Source organism: Sodiomyces alcalophilus (genome assembly GCF_042370955.1).
Source record: "Sodiomyces alcalophilus JCM 7366 unplaced genomic scaffold ACRALscaffold_1, whole genome shotgun sequence".
Lineage (NCBI taxonomy): Eukaryota > Fungi > Ascomycota > Sordariomycetes > Glomerellales > Plectosphaerellaceae > Sodiomyces > Sodiomyces alcalophilus.
Window position 1 is genome coordinate 5,099,663 of NW_027263532.1, and position 25,156 is coordinate 5,124,818.

A 25,156-nucleotide genomic window follows, 5' to 3' on the forward strand; every position below is an offset into this window, starting at 1 on the left:
GGCCTTGGTCGCCATGATGTCAATTGTAGGACTGGATCAGGCATTTCCTCGCAGGGGTGGGTTGCCGACGGTTGGGCGAGGTTTGTAGGAAATGCAGCGAGCTAGCCTCTAGGTATGGCGGATTAATAGCATGGTCCGAAGGGGGAGTGGAAACAAATAAAGAAGTCCCGTCGAGAGACTGGTAGAAAGCGAATCTTTACACGACGCGTTGGGAGAACAACCCTGAGGCGTGGCGGGTGGAAGTCGAGGGGTGGCCCTGTAAAGCCGCTTTCTGCGAGACGAGAGACGAGAGGTGAGACAGACAGTGACCACGGTCGCTCAAACATCCACGACAGAAATAACAAAGAGAAAGAGGCCAAGTCCGAATCCGATGTGGCCATTCTTAGGCCGTCAAAGAAGTGTCTTCGTAGTGCAGACCTCAAGACACGGAGGCACGTCCGGAAACATTCATGACCAATGTCGTTACCAGCCAGCAAAGGCCAGCAAGGGAGGAGGCAAGCCAACCTGAATGGAAGACCCTTGTCTTTGTTCTTGGTCTGTCGCAGGCTCAAAATATTGACTGCTCAAAGACAAGAATAGCATGGTATAAGGGAGCGTTACGTCGTGGCCATGGTCACCCCGTCATGGTAGGTACCCAGCCTCTCGTGGACAAAGGAACGCGGACAAAGGACGCATGATTCCTGTCCGTCCCAACAGAGCTCGATGCCTGTTCTTAAAACAGCTACGTGAGAACAGGGGAAAGGTTGAAGGGAAGTCAAAGAAAGGCGAGTGCGTCACGTGATGTCGAGATCGAGTTACATCACGTGACTTTCAGAAGAAAACCTTCGACATCATCACCAGTTGGAAGAAAAAGATCTTATCACTGGCTTGGTATTGCCGTCTATCTATCATCATCCGCATTTTGAATTCCCAACCTTAGGAATCTATAGTCCTCGCGTCCACAGGATCCTCCAATCCCATGGCGAAGATGCCATTCCGTACTCGTCAAGGGGGGAATCTCATGGATGCTCATCAGAAAGTCAAGAAAAATTAAGACCTTAGCAAATAAAAAACCCGCAACCATGCATAACCCAATAACCGGGATCAACTTTTCGTGTAAGGCTCATAACAAAGGAAAAACGGTAAAAGGTAGGCAGGCGATGTTCGTTCCAGTCGGTGGTGTTGTTGAGGGTAGGCATGCGACAGCTCTATTCATCCTCATCGGAGAACACCTCCTCACCACGCTTCCGGCGGGCCATGCGCTCTGTAAACACAATCGAGTCAGTAAATAGGATCTTCAAGGGAGTTGTTTCGGGTGGGGGGGGGGGGGGGGGGGGGGGTAGATCACGGGGAGCAAACATACCCTTCTTCTTCTTCCGTGCCTCAGACGACGAAAGCTTGGCCTTCTTCTTGGTCGTGACAATCTTATTGCCCATAGCATCAAACTTCTCTTCCTCGTCCTCCTCCTCCTTGAGGCGGGGACCGGCGCCCTGGCCCTGGACCCAGTTGTGGCCAGAGGGCGTCATCTTGCCGTCCATAACGGCCCAGACCTCCTCCGTCAAGTCCTTGGTGAACTCGGCGCTGTGGGTAATGATAATGACACCACCACCAAACTTCTTCAGCGCCTTGGACAGGGCACCGAGAGAGTCACGGTCCAGGTAGTTGGTAGGCTCGTCGAGGACGATCAAGTGAGGACGCTGCCACGAGCAGGCAGAGAGGACGACCTTGACACGCTGGCCACCCGAGAGACCGCGCATGCGCGAGTGGGACACCAGCTCAGCGTCGAGGCCAAAGTTGGCGCAGTGGGCCTCAATCTCCTTGCGGACCAGAGGGCGGAACTGACCAGAGGCGAGGGCCTCCTTCATGTCGACCTCGGCCACCAGCTTCTGGTGGGAGACGATGACCTCGCCACGAGGCAGCCAGGCGTTGTCGGCAGTCATCATGGGCGTCCAGCGCTCGTTCTTCATGCCAATGTTCTCGCCGAGCGCGAAAGAGCACTCGTACTCGTAGCTGTTCTTGAACTTGCGGCGGGAGTGGATGCCAATGATGCGGCGCTGGCTGCCATCAATGGTGTAGATCTTGTCCATGGCCTTCTCGTCGGCCTCGGTGATGATCTTGTTGGCGCGGTCCATCGTCTCGCGATCCTCACCCGTCTGGAAACGCCACTGGATGTACTCGGAGGGCGTCTTGTCGAGGTGGTTATCAATGTGCGCGAAAGCGTGCTGCTTGATGTAGGCGATACGGATGTTCTCGTGCTGGTAAATCTCACCCGCGGTGGGGATGAGCTCACCAGTGAGCACGTTAATCAGCGTGGACTTGCCAGCGCCGTTGGGGCCGATGACGGCGATACGAGAGCCCAGCGAGCACTGGAAGGTAATGTCGGTGATCTGGGGCTTGTCGGTACCCGGGTATTGGAAGCTCATCTTGTTGGCACGGAGAATGGCCTTGGCCTTGGTCTTGACACCCTCAAGGAAGCCAGGCTCGGGGAAGGAGAACTCCATGTCCGAGGCACCGAGCTCGTGGTAGGACTTGGCCTGGGGGCACTTGCGGATGAACTCCTGCAGGTTGCCGCGGTAGCGCTTGAGCTTGAAGCGCTCGTAGTGGATGACGTGCTGGACGACGTTGTTAAGGAAGTGGGTGTCGTGCGAGACGATGATAGACGTGCAGGGGGAGTTGATGAGGTAATCCTCGAGCCACTTGACGTTCTTCACGTCGAGGTGATTGGTGGGCTCGTCAAGGAGCAGGATATCGGGAGCCTCGAAGACGGCACGGCACAGAGCCAGCTTCATCTTCCAACCACCGGACAGCGCGGTGATCTCGCCAGAAATCATGGCCGGGGTGAAGCCGAACTCGCCCAGCTTGGCCCGGACCTCCTCCTCGGCGGTGTCGACGCCAGCATCCTGCAGCTTCTTCATGGTCCAATCAATGGTAGTCATCTCGGTATCGGCGGAATCGAGGTCGTGCTCGACGAAGACCGTCTTGACCTCGCTCTGCTTGGGGAAGCCCTCCACCTGCTCGTTGTCGATGGCACGCATCAGGGTCGACTTGCCAGAGCCGTTGGGGCCGAGGAGGCCGTAGCGCTGGCCGCGCTTGAGGCGGAGGTGGGTCTGGTTGAGGAGAATCTTGGCACCGTAGGCGAGGGAGAAGGTGCAGTTGCAGAGGTCCTCGCCCTCCTCATCGTCCTCCTCCTCATCAGCGGCGCTGGCGGCGCCGGGCGAGGCACGCTTGCGGAAAGCCTCCACAACGTTCTCAGCATCGGCATCACCAACGACCACAGTCATGTAGGGCTTGAGGGCCTCGACCCAGATCATGTTCTCTGTGGCCTTCTCGTCGATGAGCTGGCCAGCAATGGCGGCGATGTGGGTAAGGACAGCCTCCATCTTCTGGGCGTTGGGGTACTTGGAGCCAAGAACCTCCTTGAGCTTGGCGAGAACGATGGGGACATGACCATCGTTGCGGGGCTCGGGGATGACGCCGTCCTGGATGTCACCGACACGGATGAGGGTATCCAGGGCCTGGCGAGTCTTCTCGCGGGCCTCGGGATCAGCCAGGTTGTCGAAGTTCTTCTGCAGGGCCGGCATCATCTTGGGAAGGAAAGGGGCAACGATGTTGGGGTCGTCGACGAGCTTGCACATGTTGTCGACGATGACGGCGGACTTACGCTTGATGGCAGTCTCGCGCTCGGCGAGACCACGGTCAAGCAGAGGGACCATCAGGGCCAGGGTAGGCTCCGTCACCTCGGTGACGAAAGTGGTGGCACCAAGCAAGTGAACGGTCTCGGGGACGTTCTCAGGCTTGGCAATACACTTGATGACCTCGGGAATGAAGCGCTCGATATCCCTGTTGACAACGAGCTGGCAAAGGCTCTCCATGGTCTTGTAGGCGCGCTCCTTGACTTCCTTCTTGGTGTCCCACATGGACTCGGAAATGACGGGAATCAGGTCCGCGACGCGGAACGAGGTGTGGGCGGGGGCAGTGCGAACAATGATGTCGATGATATCGAGAGCAGCCATCTTCTCGGGCCACTTCTGGGCGCTGGTGATGGAGTGCATGACAGCGGGAAGGATGGCCTTGATGGCATTGGGGTTGATAGCCTCGCCGATGGCCAGGGCAGCAGCCGTGGCGGCGGTCTTGACGGCGGTGATCTTGTCGCCGACAGCAGATAGGACGATGGGAAGGAGCTCAACGAGGTAGGGCTCAACGTGAGCAGAGACTTCGGAATGTTGAGCAATGGCGGCAACAGCCAGAGCAGCCTTCTCACGGGCGGCAGCATCCTTCTTGTTGGCAAACTGCTTCTTGATGGATTCGATGGTCCTGGAGAGTGATTCGGTTAGCCAATTATTCATGCAAGTCCCGAGTGGGCGTAAAAGCGGCGGCTGTTTGGAATGGATGGGTTGTGGGTATTGGGCTGGGCGCCAAGAAAATAAAAAGTACAAAGTGGTGCCGGAAGGAGTGCCACCCAAAGCAAATTGCCCGTGGCAACTATCGGGGAGAGGGGCGGAAAGTGAAAAGAGGGAAAAAAAAAAAAGACTCACTTAGTGGGGACATCCTGGTCCTCGATGCGACCGTTGATGAAAGAAGCCAGGGCAGCAGAGGCCTCCTTGGTTTCAGCAGCGTCCTTGGAGACGGTGAGCTTCTGCATGAGCTGGTCAAGGACCTTGATCGACTGGGCGTTCTCGGCCATTTTGACGGTTGGTGTGGGTGAGAATAGAAGGGTGTCGGTGTTTTGGTGAATTGTAATGTGTTCCGAGTGTCGACGGTTTGGTTGTGCCGGCGACTCTGGTGGAAATCTGAAGCGATCTAAGCGTCTATCGAGATCTAAGACAAATGCTTGACCGTTCCGATTCTATGCTCTATCGCAATGGAAAAGACGAAGAAAAGGTGGAAAAGATGAGGCCCGCAGAAAAAAACGATGGAGGGGTCGTTTTCTGCTCTATCGCGGCACTCGAGATTGGCTGAACCACCACCGAAGCAGATGGAACAAAGACCAAAGAAAGGTTTTGCGGAGATACGTCTGGAGGAAGACGAACAACCGGCAGTAGAGTTTCGGAAGAGAGGGTTGAGGAGGGAGGGAAGAGTTGAAGGAGGGAAAAAAAGGAAACAACGAAGGAAGGGCGGCGTGGAGGGTTTTTTATCTAGTCTTTCTTATCGGTGGCCAAAACCCCTCCCCCTCAACTTTTTTTTTTTTTTTTTTTTTACTTTTTTTGCCTCCCCCATTGTTTAAGTGGGGCCCTGTACTATAGCAGGGTACCTAGGCGACACACTAGCGTCGCGGCAAGGGTCAGGGCAAGGTTTGAGCCCCACTATAAAGAAAAATCAGCATCGATGTCTCCATTATGATTGGTCAGACAATTGTGTACCTTGGCCACGCCCCTTGCCATTTTCTCCATTCCGATTCACAGTTTTCGAATTTGCCTTCGTGCCCTGACCAGCTTTTTTTGTACCCCGAGAATCCTACCCTCACACACACACCGCCTTCCTGCATGGAGCGACCCCCTCGGTATCGAACGGCAATGGAGGGTGGGTGGTGTCCTCCAATGCGACGACATGATGAAACTCTCGTCGATTTTATGTGTTCTTTTCCTGCTCCACCCCCGGGACATATAGATTCTCGATTATTTTGCTACACTCTCGTGATATGAAAGAGACCCATGGCATTCTGCTACTCCGGGGTCCCGTGGGAACACCTGCCTACGCGGTACCCCATCTGCAATGTACCTACTTCGTAACTATCCGTCCCAACCTGTGCCGCTGTGCGCAATAGTGGCAGGCGCCAAGGATCACAACCAATTCCCGAGCCTGTTAGTGGATGGTGGGATCCGGCGCGGACTGTAATTCCATCTGATGATGGGATAGAGAGTGTAAAATATCCACGGAATTTAGATGTATTCTTTCCGCACGTACATGAGAATACCGTTCTTACTCTTGTGGAGGGCGAACCTCGGAGGGCTGTCAACCCTCCGTCATGCCTATTCTGTCAAATAGCATGAAAGAACATTGGTGGCTAGGCGATCCCGAAACACCATGATCCAAACATCCAGGAGATTTTTCAAGTCAAAAGGAGCCAAGCGGACGTTGTAGAGGGCGCGGCTTAGAATATCGACCAATGGAATAATCCTCACCAGGTATGGGCGGGGATATTATACCAGTTCCGGCCGGCTAAGACCAAAAAAAAAAAAAAAAAAAAAAAAAAAAAGAGAGAAAAGTGCGGAAAACGAAAAAAATATATTGTCCCCGGTGAGGATCGAACTCACGACCTTCAGATATCCAAATCTTGTGATTCAGTCATATGAAAATATGAGACTGACGCGCCACCGATTACGCCACGGAGACCTTATTCGTTGGAAGAGAGTATGTCTAGAGGCCTTAAGTGGCAAGGGGTAGCTCCCCTATTGCCACATCCCTTGTATTAATAATCCACAAATTCAACTTGTTGGATGACTCGGAACGCTGGAAGTTTCCCATGATAAATTACTTACGAATATTCGTATGTACGAATAGATGTTAGTAAAAGAAGAACATACCAGCTCATTCGAAAACAAGGCGGTGTAGGAACATGGAAGCTCGTGTGAGGGTGTCCCCAATCCGAGTCTACGTCTACCTGTTTTCCCTAATAATAGCCCACAGGACATCAAAAGTATCAAAACATGTAATTTCGGTATTGGACGTTGATTTTGGCAGGTAGAGACATGTACCAGGGTCCCATCGATTACCGGGACCGAGGGAGCAATGCACGACACCAAGCTACGACAGGTAGACCTTGCATGCAGTTCTAAGGCGGTGAGTGACTCAGGCCGTGGTTGGGTAACTTACCACGTAGATAGCTGCTCCGTACTACCCCAGGAATAGCTACCAGAAGACCATGGTGTGGCATCGCATATTCTGTGTCACACGGTGTACAGCAACTGACCAACCCAGGATGGCATCTACGAATAAGGATGAGTGTATTATGTACACCAAAGGCTGACAGGGCTGACTACTGTCTGAAAATAGCACAAGGAGAAATCCTGGCGCGGCCAACAAAGCACAAGTTTCTTCCAATGTTCTGGGCGAGTCGCTTCACTGCGGACCGACCGATAGTTCGAAGGGAGTCGGCATTCGAGACTCTGCCTTGAGGAGAAAGGTTCGATTTAGCGCGCTGTAGCTGCCTCTGAACACACCGAGGAGTGCAGCACGCCTCTGCATTGCAATTCGTTCCTCTGCCGTAAGCGTGGCGCGGTTGGAAGATGGTGGGGAACGCCCATTCCAACGCGACCACCAGTCCAGTCCACGTTGTGAGCGTCGTCTTTTTTTAGTGGTCGATCCGTTCATTGCCCTAAACTATTGTGTCGTTCCACGGGCTCGGAGGATGTGGGCATGGATGCGTGGGTCGGGATTTCTGATACTCGATGAAGGCTCTGGAACGTCAACGTCAAAGGTCGCTGGTGATGAAAGTGGATTGCTCCCATGTTCCCGCCGTCGCAGAATTCCGTTGGCCCCTTCGACGACGGCCTGGCAGGAATTCACAACACAGTATTATATCCGATTCGAAAATCATTCGGAACTGGGAGTACAAGGTAAGCTGTTGATTACTAATACTAAACGCGGAAAAATCGTGAGGTGGAGCCGTGTCGGATCGTTGCCGTTGCCACTGTGGGACCTTCCCACTCCTCGGGACCTCGCACAACGGCATACAACCTACACCTGCACACTTCGCACAAGCATGAATCATTTCTCTCGTGTGACATGGTGGAGAAGCATTCGTGTCGACATGATCCAATGACCTTACAAACCTGGAACGCGAGCTGGCCAGCTCTAGGCTAGTGGTTGTTACTTGACCAAGACCAAGAGTGAAAGCCTTGACGGGAGGCATCACCTCTTCCAGATTGGCTACTTGTCCATTTCGTGCCTTTCCGCTGATGGGAATCTCCATATCCATCAGAGATGGTGCTCGAGCATCATGCCGTCGGACCCTCGACGACTCGCGAGACCTTTCGATCAACTGCCCTGACATCGAACCGAAACCACCAAACCAAACTCGCCTGCCTACCCTAGCTCTGGAGCTCGATTCACCCCAATCAATTCAATCCGCCGTCTGCTGAAGATGCCGAAATTCGTTTCGAATGGCTGAGAGCCAAGCCGTGGCCCGTCGCTGCCTTGACCGACAGTCCTGCTCCCAGCCCACGCGGTGACCTGCCACGATCGAACACGTAACCTCCACGTTAGAGCGACTCCCAACGCGCGATAGAATGTGATCATGCGAATACCGGATGCCTCGTGCTCACGGGACATCATTGGCTTGTCGGTACAACAAAGCTTATATCCTCTCTATGCCTCGGACGGCGTAGAATTGCCACTGCTTCGAATGGCTCCTTCGGCCATCCCTTCTGCCAACCGCTTGTCCCTTCTCGGCTTCTCCATGGCGCGGAGTGTTGTCCTCCTGGACTGGTGCAATAATTGAGAGCTATTGCCCAATTCTTCCGGCGCTATATGCCAAGTGGCTTCCAGGTCTCAAGCCGGCGACAAGTACTCGGCGAGCCGAGTGGGATACAACGCCATATTCGACGGCGATGATTGCAATGCAGTGTGAAAATTGTCAAACTCATTTTCTCTCGACTGCGTCCCTGGCTCGGTCCTGGACACCAAAATCTCCGGATTTGGCATGGCTCTTTTATGTTTCTTCTCTTTGTTGGAACATTCCACCGAGCTGCTCAACAAGGAAACTCGTTCTTTATTCCAACGACCAAATGTGCCCTGGACCCTTGGTCTGCCAAAGCAGGGTGGTTTTCCTTTCTCTTTTTCTTTTTTTGATCAGTCTCGTTCCTCAGTTCCTCGACTTGATGGAGCCAGCTTCTGCAGTGCGCAGCCGAGGCCCAAGGCAGGGATTACCGAATCTACCATGGCTCCCTGGCTCAATCACGCAGTCTTTCAGCCTTGATAGTCTCGCGTGGCGACACTGCTTTGCACACCTACCGCATCTTGTGTCGAGTCCGTTTGGCAAAGACTGGTTCAGCACCCCGGTTGGCTGCTTTGTGCTCCTGTCTTTGTTTGTGCGCCTTTCGACATCCCATGCCCTCTTCTGGATATCATATAATCATGTCACGTCACCTCATAGCATCTCGGCCCTGGCAATCTGTAGTATCCTGCCTTCCACACCTCTCCTAATTTGCATCCCAGTTTCCCGACGACAACCAGTCCGTGCCAGTGCATCGCAACACAGCTTGACGAGATGGAGCTCGACTATGACTGGTGGCGGAATAAAACGGAAGAGTCGCCCCCGTCCTCGGAGGCCCAACAACAGAGGGAGGGCCTGTCCTACCAACCTTCCGCTCACGCCGGGTTCAATGAGGACCCGTTTTCCTATTTCAAGTTCCGGGACCGGTTTGGTTGTGTCCAGCTCAACTCGGAAAACTTTGACCCGCCCTTGAAAAAGAAGGACCCCACTGCGTCATGGCGCCACGTTCAGTACATACCAGAGTGGACAGACCCGGCTTGGCAGGACCCGAGTTTGTATGGGAGGGGAGAGGTGAAGGTGACGGTGCAGGAGAAGGGGAAGGAGCCGGCACAGGGGGGACAACAGGATCAGGAGAAAGAGAAGGAAACGGGAAAAACGGGAGACAGTCGGCCCTTGCGCAACATGGATCTACTGCGCATCATCAGACCAGCGCAACTGGCAAAAGATGCTGCGCGTAACCCGACCCCTTTCGCCAGGCGATTCGGCATCCACCCGGAACGAACAGACGGGCGGTCTCGTCTGTCGCCGACGAGCGATGTTAGGAGACAGCTCCCCCTCCCCGAAGGCTCAGGCCGACCGCCTACTTTTGTCACAGCGACCGCCGCCCTGGAACAGCTCAAGGAATTAGCCCGGGCGCAGGATCGAGAACCAGAGGACCTCCTGGAAGAGCTCGCCGAGCCGGCCAATTTCGCGAGACTCGGGAAAAACGACCAGTTCATGGTTCAGTTTCTCAAAGGCATCTACGATGATTATGACTGGCAATCCATCATCTTCCCCGAAATGACAACCGACGATGTACGTATGATTCTGTGCAAGGCGTCCTCCGTCGTACATGGGCCCTGGGGTCACCCACGTCTCATCAACCGCTAACTACCACGGCAGATTATTCGCGAGGACCTATTCACTATTGATAACCAGTTTCTGGGCCCCAACATCGACGTACCTTTACATCCGTAGGTTTTGAATCTGGTTCCTCAGTTCATGAACTTCACCCCTTTTTGATTGACAAGTGGTTAACTGGCTGCCAGTCTCGTCCAGCGGGAGAGATGGGTAGGCACTTTCGCTGGCCATACTACCACTCGCCCAAAATTCTTGTACAATATCGGAGGCCGAAAGGGCGTATTGGATCCACGAGTATGTTCAACCCCCGCGCCCAGCCGCATCCATCTGGCCTTCCCGTGCCATGCTAATATCGTGGCAGACGGACGATTTCGTATGGGAACGCATGCAGCCGGCCCTGAAACTGGTGACCAATATCATCCACCACGGCCTGATGCGTAACCGCACATGGGTCTCTTATATGAACGTGTTCCATCGAGAACGGGTCAGCGCGATGCGTGATCGCCGTCCCTTGGAACAGAGAACGAGGGACCCCGCGTGGACCTTCAGCACGAACAAAATAGAGTCCGACGACCTACCAGCCCATGCTGAAGACCTCGCGGAATTCATCAATCCTGTTGCACATACCTGGAGTCTGATGCAACGGCGCTTGATCATCCAGGTCGGCAGCATGTGGCATAGTGACTCGGGCGGAGATTCAAAAGGCCGTCAAATTCAGGGGTCGATGACCATAACTCAGAGGCTTAGCGGAATCTATATGCTGCTGAAAATCAACGCAGATGTCATATATCCCTTACTTGTCGAAGGATATAGCATCAGCGAGCAGGTCCAGTGTCAATTCAACTTTGCCAACACGTTCATACATGAACTTGCGGTTCGTCTCCCCGTCTTCGATCATGTCCGTCGGTTTTTCTTTTTCTTGGGCGCTTCATACTGACTTTTTGCCGGCCGGCGAGGATCTAGCATGCGGTGACCATGGCACATGTGATGTGGACTCACAACCCTGGCCCCAGGGTTTTCCCCATCACCCAGCTCCTGAAACCGTTCGCGGCGGACACATTAGAGTCCGTAGAGCGGTTTGGAAGGGCCATTTACGGGGAACGCGACGCACTGCGCGACCCAAAGCCCGAGCCATTCTGCGAGGACCTTCCTATTGCCGAAACCGGGTATTGGATACAGGGCCATGTGAGTAGAGGCAGGCCCCTTATGTTTGTGCTGCTGCGGCGAACTCGCTGACTCTTTTGTCTTCTTCCTTTTTCTTTTCAGCTCTTTGGCGGAAGCTCTTGGCCTCTTATCTGCCACGGCATCAATCCCCGGTTCCTATCGTCCGTCCCATCCGGCATGGCTATGGAGTTCGTCCCGAGGCGCAGTGGCTTGTCGACTGTCACTGCCGAACAGACAGCAGCGGACCCAAACAAAAACGTCCTCGCGTACCCCCCTTTGCCGTGGGAGGACGACCGCGTGCACATACGGGTATCCCAGCTGCGGGCCTACTTCAACCAGGACTTCTGGGCGGCTGAAGTCGCCAGGTACGGCCACGCGGCCCTTTTCTTTCGCACCGCTCGCAACACAAAGATCTATGCCTCGGACCCCGCGACCTATGCGTCGACCTATATGGCTGCCGCCATGGCTCGACACCAGTTGTCGAACGAGCTTTTTGTTCCCAAGAATTCCATCTCGTTCGTAAGACTGTTTCTGACAGTCCTCTTTGCGGAGCAATTTGAGGTGCACCTGATGCTCCAAAGATGGAACGCGGATCAGAAATCGAGGCGGTATCGGGATGAGGTCTTCAAGGCTCTGCTTATCGAGTGCCGCCTGCATGCCCTGGAACTGGCAATGTGTTCTCAGGATCTTCGCAAGGCGCAGGAGCTGTCTCCCGAGGAACATGAGAGATGGCGCAACGAGGCGTACGTGAATATGGTGGAGACTGTAGGGAGGTTCGAATCCCACGCCCAGGAGCATTTGAAGGAGACCTTTGTACAGTGGCCTCTCATGATGGCGTATATGGACGGCCGTTTTTCCGAGTTTTGGAACGACATCCGGCCACGTCTCGTGGCATCCAGGAGGCAATTAGAGCATCGACTACGGAAGGCCCACACGAACCTCATGAGGGAAGTGGCCACTTACCAGAATTTCCTCGGCGGGCTGTGGCGGATGAGCGACCAGCACCGAGCCCAGTTCCTCGCGCTTAGCACTCAAGGCTTTGGTGTTTATATCCGCGCATGGCTTACCAAGGTCAATGCGCACTGCGAGAACTTGATCCACATCAGCTCCCTGTCCCACGTGCGGGCGGTGGTCATGCCCATAGCGCACGAGTTTCTCCACGCCCGCGAGAAGATCCAGGCGTTGATGGAGTCGATGGTCGACCTGAACCGACGGCCGCCCGAGGACTGGGGCGAGAGTTTGTGTCTTCTGCCGAGGATTACGAGGTCCAAGAGGCCGACATCGATGCGGTGGCTCCGAACGGCCCAGAAGGAGATCAGACTGCTCAACAATGAGCAAATCCAGAATATTGACAGGTTGCTTCATGGGCTGCGGGGACAGGGCCACGCCGCAGCGGCGCTCGTCGATTCGAAGGTGACGGATCCTGTGGAAGCGGTCGGCCAGCTCGCCGAATACTGGGAATCGTCCGAGTACGCGTTCTTGGACAACCAGGAGCCGTTTCCCCCAAATTTTGGCATTGTCAATCCGGACGTGAATCCTCCGGCTTCGGATCCCCATGGTTCAGAGCCTCCTCTGAGTTTGCCTGCCCCAGGGCCATCTGCCTCGGGTATGTCCTCTTCGGCTTCACCTCCGGACGACGCTGCCCAAGACGACGCTGTCCAAGACGCCACTGCTCCGGACATCACTGCTCCAGACACTACTTCCCCGGATCCTTCAGCTCAAGACACTCCAGATCTAGTCGCCCCTGGTAAAAGTTCTGGGCAGCAAAAACACGGCGTCCACATTCCTCCCGGGCAAAAGAGGCTTTTCAAACTAAAGTCTCATGTCAAGGAGCTCCCGGGCCTCAACCACCCAGTCCTGCCCCACGCGCAGCCCTTTTCCGTCGGCCCCTCGGCGTCGCAAGATTCCCAGCCGACATACCCCAAACTCCCAACAGGTCTTTCGGGGAAATGGTCGGGCCCTCCCAGCGTACCAACACCCATTCCGCCGACAGTGCAGAGCCCCTGGCTAGACTACGGAACCAACGTACCTGCACACAGCGGGCTCTTCCCCCACCCATATGCCCTCAACGCCAGCGTGACCGATGACCTCGTGCATCAAGTGGCGCTGGTCGTGTATGGCGGTCAGGATTCATGGAATGTACCGGAGGATAACCCGGCGTTCCATACGCTGCAGGATAGTGAGGACGACACGAGCAGCTCGGGGAGCACTTCAAGCTCAGACTCGGATTCAGAGTTGGGCGACGGCTCGGATGGGGACTCGGATTCAGGTTCGGACGATGATGACGATGGCGGCGGTGACGAAGGGGGTGCTGTCACGGGTGCATCGGGCGACGCATCGAGCGGGGCCCCCGGACAAAATCAAGGGAGCAAGAGACGAAAGCGCGACGAGGATGACGAACCCGAGGGGAAGAAGAAGCGAAGAGTCAGTCCGAGTAGGAAACGCAAGCGTGATGACGATGGGTACCCAGGGGCGGGCAAGAAACAGAAAACTGCGAATCTGTTCTCTCCCGCAAGCTGGCCTTTCAAATGGCCGGTCATCAAGAAGACATAGAGCGTTTGGCGCCGGAGAAGAGGGTCAACGGCTTGGGTGTGCTGGGCTTGGGACTTGAGAATCTGGTTTGGTTTTCGTTTTTGCGTTTTTGCTTGTTTATTCTTTCGCCATACAATGCATCCGAGACTGTTTATTGTGTGGTCGTCACTGGTTCGTGATTCGGTGTTATACAGTAGAGCAGCGCAGTTTACCCTACATTGTGGTTCTTCACGAGTCATAGTTGCAGAGCAAATGTCACAATCCGCAGTCGTCTAGATAGATTCGACCGAACGTAGACTGAAGAGAATTGGTCCAAGTTCACTCTCGTTCAACTCACCTTGTAGCCTTGCTTGTCCTCGGGGCCGAGTCAGGGGTAATGCGAGAACCCGGAACAGACATATACAGGACATTGGAACACCAGCTCCGTTGCAATTCTTGCCGAACTCGTATAAGTAAACAAACTTCCATGGATCCATGTCCCATTCCAGAGGCGCCCTGGCAGGTGCATACACTCTGTCCAACCACTTGGTCGTACAGCGTGAAGGTGGGTGAAGATGCATGGGCCAGCTGCCTTGCCATGGAATATACCAGTAGACTTTGTATTCTCACACGCATCTTGGGCAAACCACGAAGCTTCGTTCTGTAAAGTATTCCGTGTAAAGTAACGCTGGACATCCGGGGGATCGCCAGCTCCTACGAAGTAGGCATAGACGCCCAACCGCCGCAAACGGCTAGACGCCTCAAGCCACATATACCCCGTTCTCTATTATGTCGACATAGGACTTGGATCCAATCGGTTTGTTTTGCATCTAGAGCCCACCTGTGCATGACTCGGACAGCCGAGGGTTTCGTGGCGGGGAGCTTGATCTTCCCCGTGAAGCTGTGAGGACTGAGAAGCTCACATACCCATTCGCGACAGAATCCAAATCGAACCTTACATTAAGTACACAGGGGAGTCTTGTGGTCTGGGGTCTCGAATACTATTGTTTATCTTTCGTTACCGATCGTTACTGTTGTCCTTGATACTATTGTGAACAGCATCCATCCTGGTATGACGACGCCTCTTATTCTCAATCACATCCTCGGACAATCTTCGAGTGCCATTAGCAAAAGCAAGCCAATTGAGTGCATGCCGGAAAGGGTGTTAATTTGATGTCTTCACTGAGGACAATGGAAGACGATTGACCTTAATGGAGACTCCAGTACCAAAACCTATATAGGAGGTTCGCCAGGGTCGAAGTATGCAGTCGATGACACGACATCAAGTGTCACAAACACGAACATCATAATACGGAACACATCATGGACTTCCTCCAGGCAAACCCCGTAGCTGTCAAGGAGCGACGATACAGGTTCTCAGTGGTCAAAGAGTTCCTCGACATCAATCCCGCCGCATTATCCCGAGACACAAAAGGACGGCTATGTATCACCCGCGAGCCCGACTTTCTGGCCCCCAAACTCATTACCAACAAAGGCGAAACCGAAAAGGAGAAACTGGACGCGTTGATAGAACACCACGGAGGACCCGAGAAGTGCAGACTGGTATACATCACGCGACATGGCGAATCGACGCACAACCTCCAAAAGGGAGACGTAGAGGCGGCCATCCGCAGCCACTACCCCAAAGACCGCGATCCACGCCTCACAGATCAGGGCGTACAGGAAGCCATAGCAGCAGGCGTCATGATCCGCGACTCGGAAGCGGGCAAGTTTGGCCTCCCGGGGGAAATCCACTGCAGCTCCCTGGCCAGGACAGTGCAGACGGCCATCTACGCGGCAGGCCAGTACGTGGATGTGAGCCGAGGGGAGCACCATAGAGTAAAAGTACACCCCACAGACGGCCTCCGTGAGTTCATGGCGCCGGGTCAGCTCCACGTATCGGACGGTCGGGGGACGAAGACGGCTCTGAGGAAACTCTTGCGCTCCATACCTGGAACGAATGAGATGATCCATGTTCTACCGCATGACTTGCCAGAAGATGACGATGTCGGGTTCACCGTAGGAGAATGCTATGTGAACGCCGACATTCGGCTAGGGGACGAGCTTCACCGGATATTGACCAGGACCGACACCTCCGGGGGTGCCATACACATCGTCACGCATAACCGGGCTATACAGTCCATTCTCCGCCTCCTCGGATACGCGCCTACGTCACCCGACTACCGCGTCTTTGAGTTCGAAAACGCCGCTACGGTTGCCCTGGTGGTCAGGTGGGAGGAGACGACGCTGGAAGAGAGAAAAGAGCGGAGGCGGTTCGACGAGGCGTTGCAAGCCCTCGAGTTGAGGCAGATCAGGAGGGAATACCTGGATAAGATGAATTCCGGGTTCCGCTCTATCAACACCAGCAGGGACAAAACGCAGTACGCGTGCGACTTGGAGAGGTTGGAGCAGTTGGCTGAAGTGGACGGCGGGGTTCAGTGGAGGGTCGACTGCCTCAAGGATGCTCTGAAGGGGACGTTTGCAGACGTGAGGCGATACCTGGGGGAGACGAAAAGTGCGAGTTCGTGCTCGGAGTATAGTTCGAGGAGCATTGACTCGTAGATGCCTTGTACTGAATTGAATATACCATATGCTGAGAAGACAAGCTTAGTTGCCCCTGAACCCCTGAGCCCCTGAATTCGGAATCCTGGCGTCATTCACTTGTCGTGGCCGGTGGGAGGGACGCGGGGCATATGCGCGCATTGTTTTCGTTGTCCGGCACTGAAATATTCCCCTGTTCGACCTGTATACCACTGGCCCAATTTTACCCTATAACACTCATAAAACATGTAATGCCATGCCTGCCAGGCCCGATTGTTCCGTCAACGCCGTGCTAGAAAGAAACCCATGCTCACTCGTAGTAATCAAGACTGGGACGGATCGCTCTTGGGCACACTGGGTAGCTCGGCAGCAACTGCATTCGCCTGCTCCGTCTCCTTCTTCTCTTCCGCCTTGGTCGTCTCGTCAGGCCCAACCGCCGCCTCGGTAGGCGGAAAGTATTTCCTATCCCCACGAGTGTTAATATGGAGCCACGTCTAGCAAGGAGGGGAAAACGCACGGCAGAGTCTGGTTATACGCCTGGACATCCTTCATCTCAAACGTGCAAAACACAATCTTGTCCATCTTGTACCCGTGAGGCCCATCCAGGAACTTTCTCGCCGCGGCAATGGCCACGGGCGCCGCCTCGTCGCTGGGGTACCCGTAGACGCCGGTGCTAATGGCGCTGAAAGCGATGCTCCGGCATTTGTTCTCGACGGCGAGCTCGAGGCTCCTGGTGTAGCAGCCCTCCAGCGCGGCGCGGGCGCGTTCGGGCGAGAGGGCGTCGTAGACGGGGCCGACGGCGTGGATGACGCGGTCGCAGGGGAGGTCGTAGGCGCGGGTGATCTTGGCGGAACCCGTCTCGCAGCCGCCCAGGGTGAAGCACTCGGCGAGGAGGCGGGGACCCGCGGCGCGGTGGATGGCGCCGTCCACGCCGCCTCCGCCCATCAGGGAGCGGTTGGCGGCATTGACGATGGCGCCGACGCGGAGCTGCGTAATGTCGCCGCGTATGAGGCCGACGCGGTCGTTGTGGGAAGCTTTCGGGGGGTGCAAGGGCGTCGCCGTGGGTGCTGTGAGCTTGCCCAGCTTGTAGAGGAGGCTGACGGACGGGATCTCGGAGAGGGAGATGGTACCCATTCTGGCGGTGCGGGCAATGGTCATGCGAGGAATAATGGGACGATGGATTCTTGTCAGCGAACGAAGTAGTGAAGTTTGAGAAGTAGGACGGGGAAGTCGGTAATTGAGAGATTGGGCAGCGGAGAGAGGCAGCTGAGAAGGTGGGAGCAGGAGAATGGACATGGGCACATATATAGGTAATCCAGGTATGACGAAATGGACTGGTAGCCACAATGTGGCACAGATGACACCTAGTGTGGCTTGATCCACAACTGGCGGAGATCCATTCCTGCTACGTGTGCCATTTGTGATGGCCCAAGCTCTTAATCTTATCGTTATCCTTATCTTATCATCTCAGGTGACTCAACTTGCCCCGCCATGTACAACGTACTCAGTCCTATTTTTGCCCTTGTCGACGGACGGTTGACCCCTCCATTTCCCCATCTCTCAAGGTGCAATCAAGCCAATTGCGCTCGACGAGTCTCTCGCGTCCACCTATTCATACTGAGTACACCACATACCAAGAGCAGACACTCCAACGACGAAGACCTCTCCATCCAAAGATAAACCAGCAAACACATACATCATGGCCGACGTGGCAGCTGTCGCCGAGCAGGCGGCCAAGCTCCATCTCGATGAGGAAACGGGCGACATGGTCAGCAAGAGCGAGCTGAAGAAACGCCAGGCCAAACGCGCCAAGAAGGCGGCCATTGCAAAGGCCAAGGAAGCAAAGGCGGCCGTCGCTTCGGCTGCCGGGGGATCCAACAAGAAGCCAGCCCCCAAGCCAGCCAAGGAAGAGGACGCCGTCATCGATTCCGAGGCCATGTTCAAGCAGGGCTTCCTCGACGACGTATTCAAGGAGCGCCCCATCAAGCCCGTCGTCACTCGATTCCCGCCCGAGCCCAATGGTTTCCTCCACATCGGCCACGCCAAAGCCATTGCCGTCAACTTTGGCTTTGCGAAATACCACGGTGGTGTCTGGTGCGAACACGTTCTTTTACCCCTCCTCCGGGTGAGCGTCGCCAATCACTAACACGATTTTCTCTCGCGTTTAGCTACCTTCGATACGATGATACGAACCCCGAAAAAGAAGAGGAAAAGTACTTCACCGCCATCGAGGACATGGTGCGCTGGTTGGGTTTCACCCCGCACAAGATCACCCACTCGAGCGACAACTTCCAGAAGCTGTACGACCTGGCCGAGAAACTGATTACCTTGGAGAAGGCGTACGTGTGCCACTGCAATGGTCCGTCTCAGCCCTCCACCCCTCCTTTTGTTTTCGTTGTTTTACGCCCCCTGGGCTGACGCTTAGTCGTATCGCACAGACACCGAAATTAAACTTCAGAGAGGAGGCGAAAAGGGCGCCACACCACGGTACCGCTGCGAGGACGCCAACCAGACAGTCGAGCAGAACTTGAAAAAGTTCAGGGACATGCGTGACGGGGTGTACAAGCCCAGGGAGGCGTTCCTGCGCATGAAAATGGACATTGAGGACGGCAATCCTCAGATGTGGGACTTGGCCGCGTACCGGATCAAGTCGGACACGCCGCATCACCGGACCGGCTGGGATTGGAAGATCTACCCCACGTACGACTTCACCCACGGCCTCTGCGATTCGTTCGAGGACATTACCCACAGCCTCTGTACCACCGAGTTTATCAACTCGCGCCAGTCGTATGAGTGGCTTAACAAGGTTCTGGGCGTCTACGAACCCATGCAGCGGGAGTATGGTCGCCTGTAAGTTCTCTGGTCCTTTCTTCACATGCCCTGTCATAAGACCATGCTGACCGCTTTCAGAAACATTACCGGCACCGTGCTATCCAAGCGTAAGATCCAGAAGCTCGTCGACGAAGGCCACGTCCGCGACTGGGACGATCCACGGCTGTTCACACTTGTGGCTCTGAGGAGGAGAGGTATACCGCCTCAGGCCATTATTGATTTCGTTTCTGAACTCGGCGTGGTAAGTTACCTTTTGCCACCTTTCTTGTGTTGATGTGCCCAAAAAGGGAAAAAAAAAGAAAAGGCTAACGTCATAAAGACAACCTCGACAACGACGATCCAGATCAAGCGGTTTGAACAGAGCATCCGGAGGTACCTCGAGCGCACCGTGCCCCGTCTCATGATGGTGTTGGACCCTATCCCCGTGGTGATTGAAGACGCCACCGAGACGCTTGACCTCGATCTCCCCTTCTCCCCCAAGGATCCGTCCATGGGGTCTCACAAGGTCAAGTTCACCCCCACCGTCTACATCGACCGGTCCGATTTCCGCGAGGTGGACAGCAAGGACTACTTCCGGCTGGCGCCTGGCAAGACGGTGGGCCTGATGAACGCGCCGTACCCCATCAAGGCGACGTCGTTCACCAAGGACGAAGCGACGGGCAAGATCACCGAGGTGCGGGCCGTGTTCGACAAGGAAGGGAAGAAGCCCAAGGCGTTCATCACCTGGGTCGGGACCGAGGGCTCCAAGAGGGTCGAGGCGCGAGTGCACAACTCGCTGTTCAAGAGCGAGCGGCCGGACGATGCCGAGGGCGGGTTCCTCAACGACATTAACCCGGAAAGCGAGGTGATTTACCCGGATGCCATTATTGAGAGCGGCATCGACGAGGTGAGACGGCGCGCGCCGTGGCCCGAGGCTGCTGGCGAGTGCGAAAAGGGCCGGACTGGACCCGAGGGTGTGCGGTTCCAGGCCATGCGTATTGCCTACTTTGTAAGTTGTCTCTTGTCTGTGATGGCGTGTCAACCAGGGATGGAATTCGAATTAACGAAACGACTAAATCAGGCTATGGACTCGGACTCGACAGACGACAAGATTATTCTCAACAAGATTGTCTCGTTGAAGGAAGACGCTGGGAAGAATTAGAGTGATGTAGAGAGAAAAGAAAAAGGGATGGATGCAAGTTTGGTGGAGCGTATACAAAGACATGAAGACGGTACGACAGATGATGATGATGATGGATAGATATGGCCATGATAGGACAGGGTAAGGGTATGTTACAGCTGCAACACTACTCCTTCATCGGCCATCCTTTGCCTAAGGGATGGGTCTACTGGTAGCTATATCCCTTACTTCTAGTGGTGTTGTGTAAGTGAACAAGATATTGAACAAGCAACGCCTTTAACCATCTCAGACTAACACGCACGCTGTAGTACCTGCACTGAACGCACAAGGAGGACCAGACACTCTGCACCATGACTTTGATCTCTTAGTATCTTGGTCGAAAGCTGAGAATTTACGTGAAAGCCTCTTACTTTGCATTCACCTAAGAAAGGAGTCAGCATACAAGTAGACCTATTACATCTCTCTTACCCTTGGTTCACAAATGCTGTGCATTCATGTTCAATGCGACGAGTCGTTAGGGGTAAGATTCCGCTGGGTTCCGCCACGGTATAGGTCATTACTGTAAAGCAATTCTTTTACAGGAACTAACTACCCTCTTGTTCTTTTCTTCTTCTCTTCCTTTAGTCTTCTTTTCTTCAGTATCTTGCTCCTGGACAAACCTCCTCTCCTTTCCTAGAAACAGAGAAAGCGGCATAAGAACATACGAGTCTTCCTCTCCCTTCAGAAACTTATTGCCGAGGAACAACAAGGTCAAACAAGCGTCGGAAAGCCTAGGACCCAAGATGCGCATCTACTATGGCTTCAATCTCTTCGGGGTCCCGTGGCTGCAGTGGTTGACCACCATGGGACCTCTACTCGCCCGTGACCCGGAGCCCATTCTCCCCAACCCCCTCTACGACAAGGCTTTCAATCCAGCCGAAGTGGCTTCGTTTGACAGACAGGCTGTTATCGATGGTCTCAAGCCGGCTCCCACCACGGGTCTCGCCTTGGTTCGGGATGCATTGGTGTTCAGTGAGCCAGCGGAGGATTCCATGGCCGCCATGTCCCCCGTCATGAATGAAGAGAATGAGCTCCTGCTCATCTGCTCTTCTGATACTAGTAAGTGTCTAAACCCGAGACTCCCAAAAAAAGTAAAAGAAAAGAGAAAAAGAATGCTGCTAACTTGTACCCTAGCCGACTGCAAGCTCTCCCACGAGCAAAGCTGCCCCATCAGCACGACCTTTTGCAACAGCCACTGCTGTCCCGAGGGCACATCCTGCTGCGGCACCGGCTGCTGCCCCAACGACGTCTCCATCTGCGACAATGCCAAGGGCGCCTTCTGCCCCAAAGGCCACCAATGTTTCGAAGGCCGCCACTGCTGCCCCGACGGCACGACCTACTGCGGAGGAGCCTGCGTCACGGGCCCCTGCTGCAGCGACGAGTTCTTCTGCCGCGGCGCCGGCGAGACGTGCTGCGGCGGACCGGCCAAGTACGTCCCCGAGCCCAACTGGCGCTACGGACCGTGGCGTACCGGCTACGGCGTCGGTTTCGGCCGCGACCAGGTCAACTCGCCTCTTGTCAAGACGGGGGGCTGGCGCTGCTGCAGCGGGTGTCAGGTCTGCCACGAGGGCAAGGAGTGTCGTTGGAGGCCCAAGTTTATGGGGTCGGAGGTTGAGCATCACCCTGCTAATCCGTTTACCGAGGAGGATATTGGTTGGGTGGGTGTCGTGCTCGTCAATTACGTCTTGGGCTTGCTGTTTTGAGCCCATCTTCCTTTCCTTTCTTTGGTCGTCGGGCGGCCTTAGATGGAGTGTCACTTGTGTGGCCGACCTTTAGTGGATGACAGGTTTGCTCGTCAAATATCAAGAAGGCGAGGAGAGACTGAGGACCAGGAATGCTGTGAAGGGATCTGCGGACTATGGAACGGAGAGGTGAAACGCAATTTGTCATGGCATTGGGCCATTCAAGGTCTGCTAATGTTTAATATTTAATCTAATAGTTGCCGACACTGGCAGTCATCAGGGAATGCGGAAGGGAAATTACGAAAATACAGCCTGTATGCAGACAGACAGAATCACAGATAGGACCAAATCTCACGACTCCTGATTATGCGACACGATTTAGCTGTAATGGTGATTTAGACGAGGTGTGAACATTGGTTCTGGCACTTGAGATCCTCAAGTGCTGGCTCGAACAATGTGGAATGGAAGTGTTGCGAAAGGAAAGAATAGGAAAGAAAAGAAAAAGAAAAGAAATAAAGTCTTGGGCGACCAACTAGTTCATCAGTAGCTTCACTGACGTCACAGGGACCGTCTCGAAAGGAGCTGATTAATAATCTTAAAAGGTTCCGAAGTACCTGAGATGAGCGGAGCTATTACGGACCACTGTGATTATATAATCGTCGTATCCCCCCGACTTTGCGATATCTTGCGGGGACCTTGGGCGTAAATGCCTGACAGCTCCCAAGCGTGGTGTGATCCACCGGAGCCTTTCCCTTTGTGGCGTCCTCCAAGAGTCTTTTCAGAACTTCGTTCCTCAAGGCATCCACCAAGAGCGGCAACATCACTTGTTGGGACTCCCTTTCTGTGAACAAGTATTTTGTTGTTCTCTCTTTATATCGCCAAAGGCTATCCATGTTCGAACCAGGCATCCGCAAGGACATCGCTTGCCGTAGCCCTTAGAGAAGGTTCGAATTTCAACAGCCGCTCGATCAATTTACCCACCTTGGCAATGTCATCCCTTGTGAAAGCAGAGTGCTTACAGTCGTCAAAGTAGGCTTCTTCCAACCACCCCTGAAGCGTATAGCTATCCTCTTCATCGCTATGGGACAAACCCTCTTGCATCGCTTGCCACTTTCCTTGCCATCGCGGCGGCAGCCCGTCAGTCGCAAACTCCATCATTTGTTGAACAAGTAGCGGAGGTGTTATCATGGTGACATCGAACGGGGGTTGACCAGTGACGAGTTCGAAAAGCTGTACCAGTTAGCGTTCGTCTCCCGTTGTGAGTTGAGATATTAGTTGGGTGACTTTACTAAACAGCCCGCGCTCCACATGTCGACCCGACGATCAAATGGGTCTCCGAATATGACCTCTGGTGCACGTACAGAGAGCGGCGTGTGCAGTGTACCCGGGACGCTATCCTTGAAGAACGTTTCTCCAAAGTCGATTACTTTTACAGTTGGCGATGATAGCAGTATGTCCTTCATTCGGAACGAGGCGGGTTGAACGATGTGCGACGGGACATTGCTCATCCAACATTCGCCATCAAGTCGAGTCACCGGGCTAGCATAAGGACTTCCCAACCTTTCAAAGAAGCCCCTTTCGTCCAACGACTCTAGACCGGGTACGGTGATGGCCAAGTTCCGGGTGTGAAGATCTAAGGACCCAAGTCAATACGATGCATTAGAAGGCGTAAGCACATACTTCGTATGGCGGGTAGACTTAGCTCCATGCCCAATATCGTGGCACGCGAGGAAGTCAAGTCCTTGCATGGCCTGGCTAGCAAAAGATTTTGCGAGGCTCGCTGAGAGTCTGTCATGCTTGCAGTACAATTCAACAATGTCCGCCACACTAGGGCCTAGAAGCTCCAGAACGAGGCAATCATGGGTCCCATTCGGGCCGGCGAGGGTAAAAGAATCCAGCATCTGATTGACATGGGACCACCCAGGATGGTGACGTGGAAGGGCGGACATTGCCCACAAGACTTGGAGCTCGCGGTTATGCTTCGTCTCGGAGACTACGATCTTGACGGCGACATATCGGTCTTTTCTAGATACAAGTTAGGAATAGAAGGTCTTCTTAGTCCGTGCCACATGGATCAATGTACTTGTGGTCTTTTGCGGCCCATGTGGTAGAATAGCTGCCCCATCCTAGCTTGTGAAGGACCTGGTACCGGCCATCCTGCAGGAAATCACCTAGGGCCCTAGGCCGAGAGGATGGTAGCCACCTGGCTGATATCGGTGCAGCGGCTCGGCGTTAATGCCGCAAGGGTATAGCTGCGCCGACATTCTGGAGCAAGAACGACGGAATATTAGTATCTTCGACTTGGAAACCCAAGTAAAAGTGGAAAGGGGGTGTCTAATCGTGCTCGATGTACAAAGCGACCTTGTCCACCTGAAGTGTACCATCTTGATCGGATGTCGTAAGTTGTAACGCTTTTGTGGGCGATAAGTCTGGGCAGCGTTGCTATTCGACCAGATCCGGTCGACCAATTCAGTCAATCAATCAATCAACTTGAGCCTTTTTTCACTCAATTCAATCAATCAACTTAAGGCCTTGTTTCGATCAACTCAATCGACTTGGTGATGTTATTCGGCATGGCGATAATCCGGTTCCGGACCAATAGAATCACGAGTCCGACCCCCACATTTCAGTCCAAGTCACGTGATTTATCATGTGATTAAACATGTGTCTGCACTTCCCACTTGTTGAACTGAATGAAGGAAAACCCACTGTTATTGGGTAATATTAAGTTATGGCCCTATATCGGAAGGATAATTATCCGGAGGGTATATCTTATAATATATTTAGACCTAGCATATAATTTTCCTTTATACACATAGAAGATAGATAATATAACGCTTTTACCTCTCTTTTAAGTGCTTAAGATATAGTATAATAGTTATAAGCCCGGGTAGTAGATAAACGCTAGTAACTTCTAACACGACTATCACTTTATAATTAAGTGCTTATCTTTCTTTTTTTAAGCAGCCTAATAGCTTTTTAACTCGGTACTAAGCCTCTAACCCCTTACTAAAAGCTTATTCGAAGATTATCGAAAATAGACTCGAAGGATTATAGTATATCGATACTACGCCTAGAGTCCACTAATTAATAGTCGGATGAGATCCTTAAGCTATAGAACGCAGCGCGCACCCTAGAAGTCTAGGAACTCGTGGATCCCGATAAACCCGATTACCTAGACGATATCCTAAAGCGTACTAAGCCAGAAACCCTTAATTAGATTTAAGAGCGTTT

General features: G+C 53.9%; 7 protein-coding genes and 1 non-coding gene across 9 annotated transcripts; 4 read left to right on the top strand and 4 right to left on the bottom strand.

Moving 5' to 3' along the window:
- Window positions 1-783: 783 nt before the first annotated feature.
- ACRALDRAFT_2117701 (uncharacterized protein) lies at window positions 784-5,075 on the bottom strand. The gene is made up of 3 exons (XM_071023775.1): window positions 4,515-5,075; window positions 1,343-4,293; window positions 784-1,243 (listed from the first exon to the last, which is right to left on the bottom strand). The coding sequence occupies exons 1-3, from the start codon at window positions 4,661-4,663 to the stop codon at window positions 1,188-1,190; spliced, it is 3,156 nt and encodes a 1,051-aa protein (XP_070880074.1). The 5' UTR covers window positions 4,664-5,075; the 3' UTR covers window positions 784-1,187.
- Window positions 5,076-6,208: 1,133 nt separating this feature from the next.
- Window positions 6,209-6,312, bottom strand: ACRALDRAFT_t53. The gene has a single exon. It is a non-coding gene; the product is annotated as a tRNA-Met (tRNA).
- A 2,875-nt stretch (window positions 6,313-9,187) lies between these two features.
- Window positions 9,188-13,888, top strand: ACRALDRAFT_1078481 (uncharacterized protein; the record flags this gene model as incomplete). 2 transcript variants are annotated; one of them, XM_071018781.1, is made up of 6 exons in its annotated part: window positions 9,188-9,988; window positions 10,076-10,146; window positions 10,222-10,327; window positions 10,395-10,939; window positions 11,047-11,218; window positions 11,300-13,888. In XM_071018781.1, the coding sequence occupies 6 exons, from the start codon at window positions 9,188-9,190 to the stop codon at window positions 13,748-13,750; spliced, it is 4,146 nt and encodes a 1,381-aa protein (XP_070880075.1). In that variant the 3' UTR covers window positions 13,751-13,888. The 2 variants fall into 2 exon arrangements, with proteins under 2 accessions (XP_070880075.1, XP_070880076.1); XM_071018782.1 differs by lacking the exons at window positions 9,188-9,988; window positions 10,076-10,146; window positions 10,222-10,327; window positions 10,395-10,939 and having other exon boundaries at window positions 11,009-11,218.
- A 1,143-nt stretch (window positions 13,889-15,031) lies between these two features.
- Window positions 15,032-16,270, top strand: ACRALDRAFT_1066564 (uncharacterized protein; the record flags this gene model as incomplete). Its single annotated transcript, XM_071017362.1, has 1 exon — window positions 15,032-16,270. One exon carries the CDS (start codon window positions 15,032-15,034, stop codon window positions 16,268-16,270), a length of 1,239 nt encoding a protein of 412 aa, XP_070880077.1.
- Window positions 16,147-17,509, bottom strand: ACRALDRAFT_1059257 (uncharacterized protein). Its single transcript, XM_071016000.1, has 2 exons — window positions 16,767-17,509; window positions 16,147-16,711 (listed from the first exon to the last, which is right to left on the bottom strand). Exons 1-2 carry the CDS (start codon window positions 17,381-17,383, stop codon window positions 16,573-16,575), a joined length of 756 nt encoding a protein of 251 aa, XP_070880078.1. The 5' UTR covers window positions 17,384-17,509; the 3' UTR covers window positions 16,147-16,572.
- Window positions 17,510-17,806: 297 nt separating this feature from the next.
- On the top strand, window positions 17,807-20,671 carry ACRALDRAFT_1038002 (uncharacterized protein). Its single transcript, XM_071015079.1, has 7 exons — window positions 17,807-18,343; window positions 18,418-18,608; window positions 18,688-19,099; window positions 19,160-19,322; window positions 19,401-20,069; window positions 20,142-20,444; window positions 20,510-20,671. The coding sequence occupies exons 1-6, from the start codon at window positions 17,949-17,951 to the stop codon at window positions 20,220-20,222; spliced, it is 1,911 nt and encodes a 636-aa protein (XP_070880079.1). The 5' UTR covers window positions 17,807-17,948; the 3' UTR covers window positions 20,223-20,444; window positions 20,510-20,671.
- Window positions 20,672-20,983: 312 nt separating this feature from the next.
- On the top strand, window positions 20,984-21,943 carry ACRALDRAFT_1066561 (uncharacterized protein; the record flags this gene model as incomplete). Its single annotated transcript, XM_071017361.1, has 2 exons — window positions 20,984-21,299; window positions 21,375-21,943. 2 exons carry the CDS (start codon window positions 20,984-20,986, stop codon window positions 21,941-21,943), a joined length of 885 nt encoding a protein of 294 aa, XP_070880080.1.
- Window positions 21,944-23,476: 1,533 nt separating this feature from the next.
- ACRALDRAFT_1059255 (uncharacterized protein) lies at window positions 23,477-24,000 on the bottom strand. The gene has a single exon (XM_071015999.1). It carries the CDS (start codon window positions 23,869-23,871, stop codon window positions 23,569-23,571), a length of 303 nt encoding a protein of 100 aa, XP_070880081.1. The 5' UTR covers window positions 23,872-24,000; the 3' UTR covers window positions 23,477-23,568.
- Between the last annotated feature and the right edge of the window lie 1,156 nt (window positions 24,001-25,156).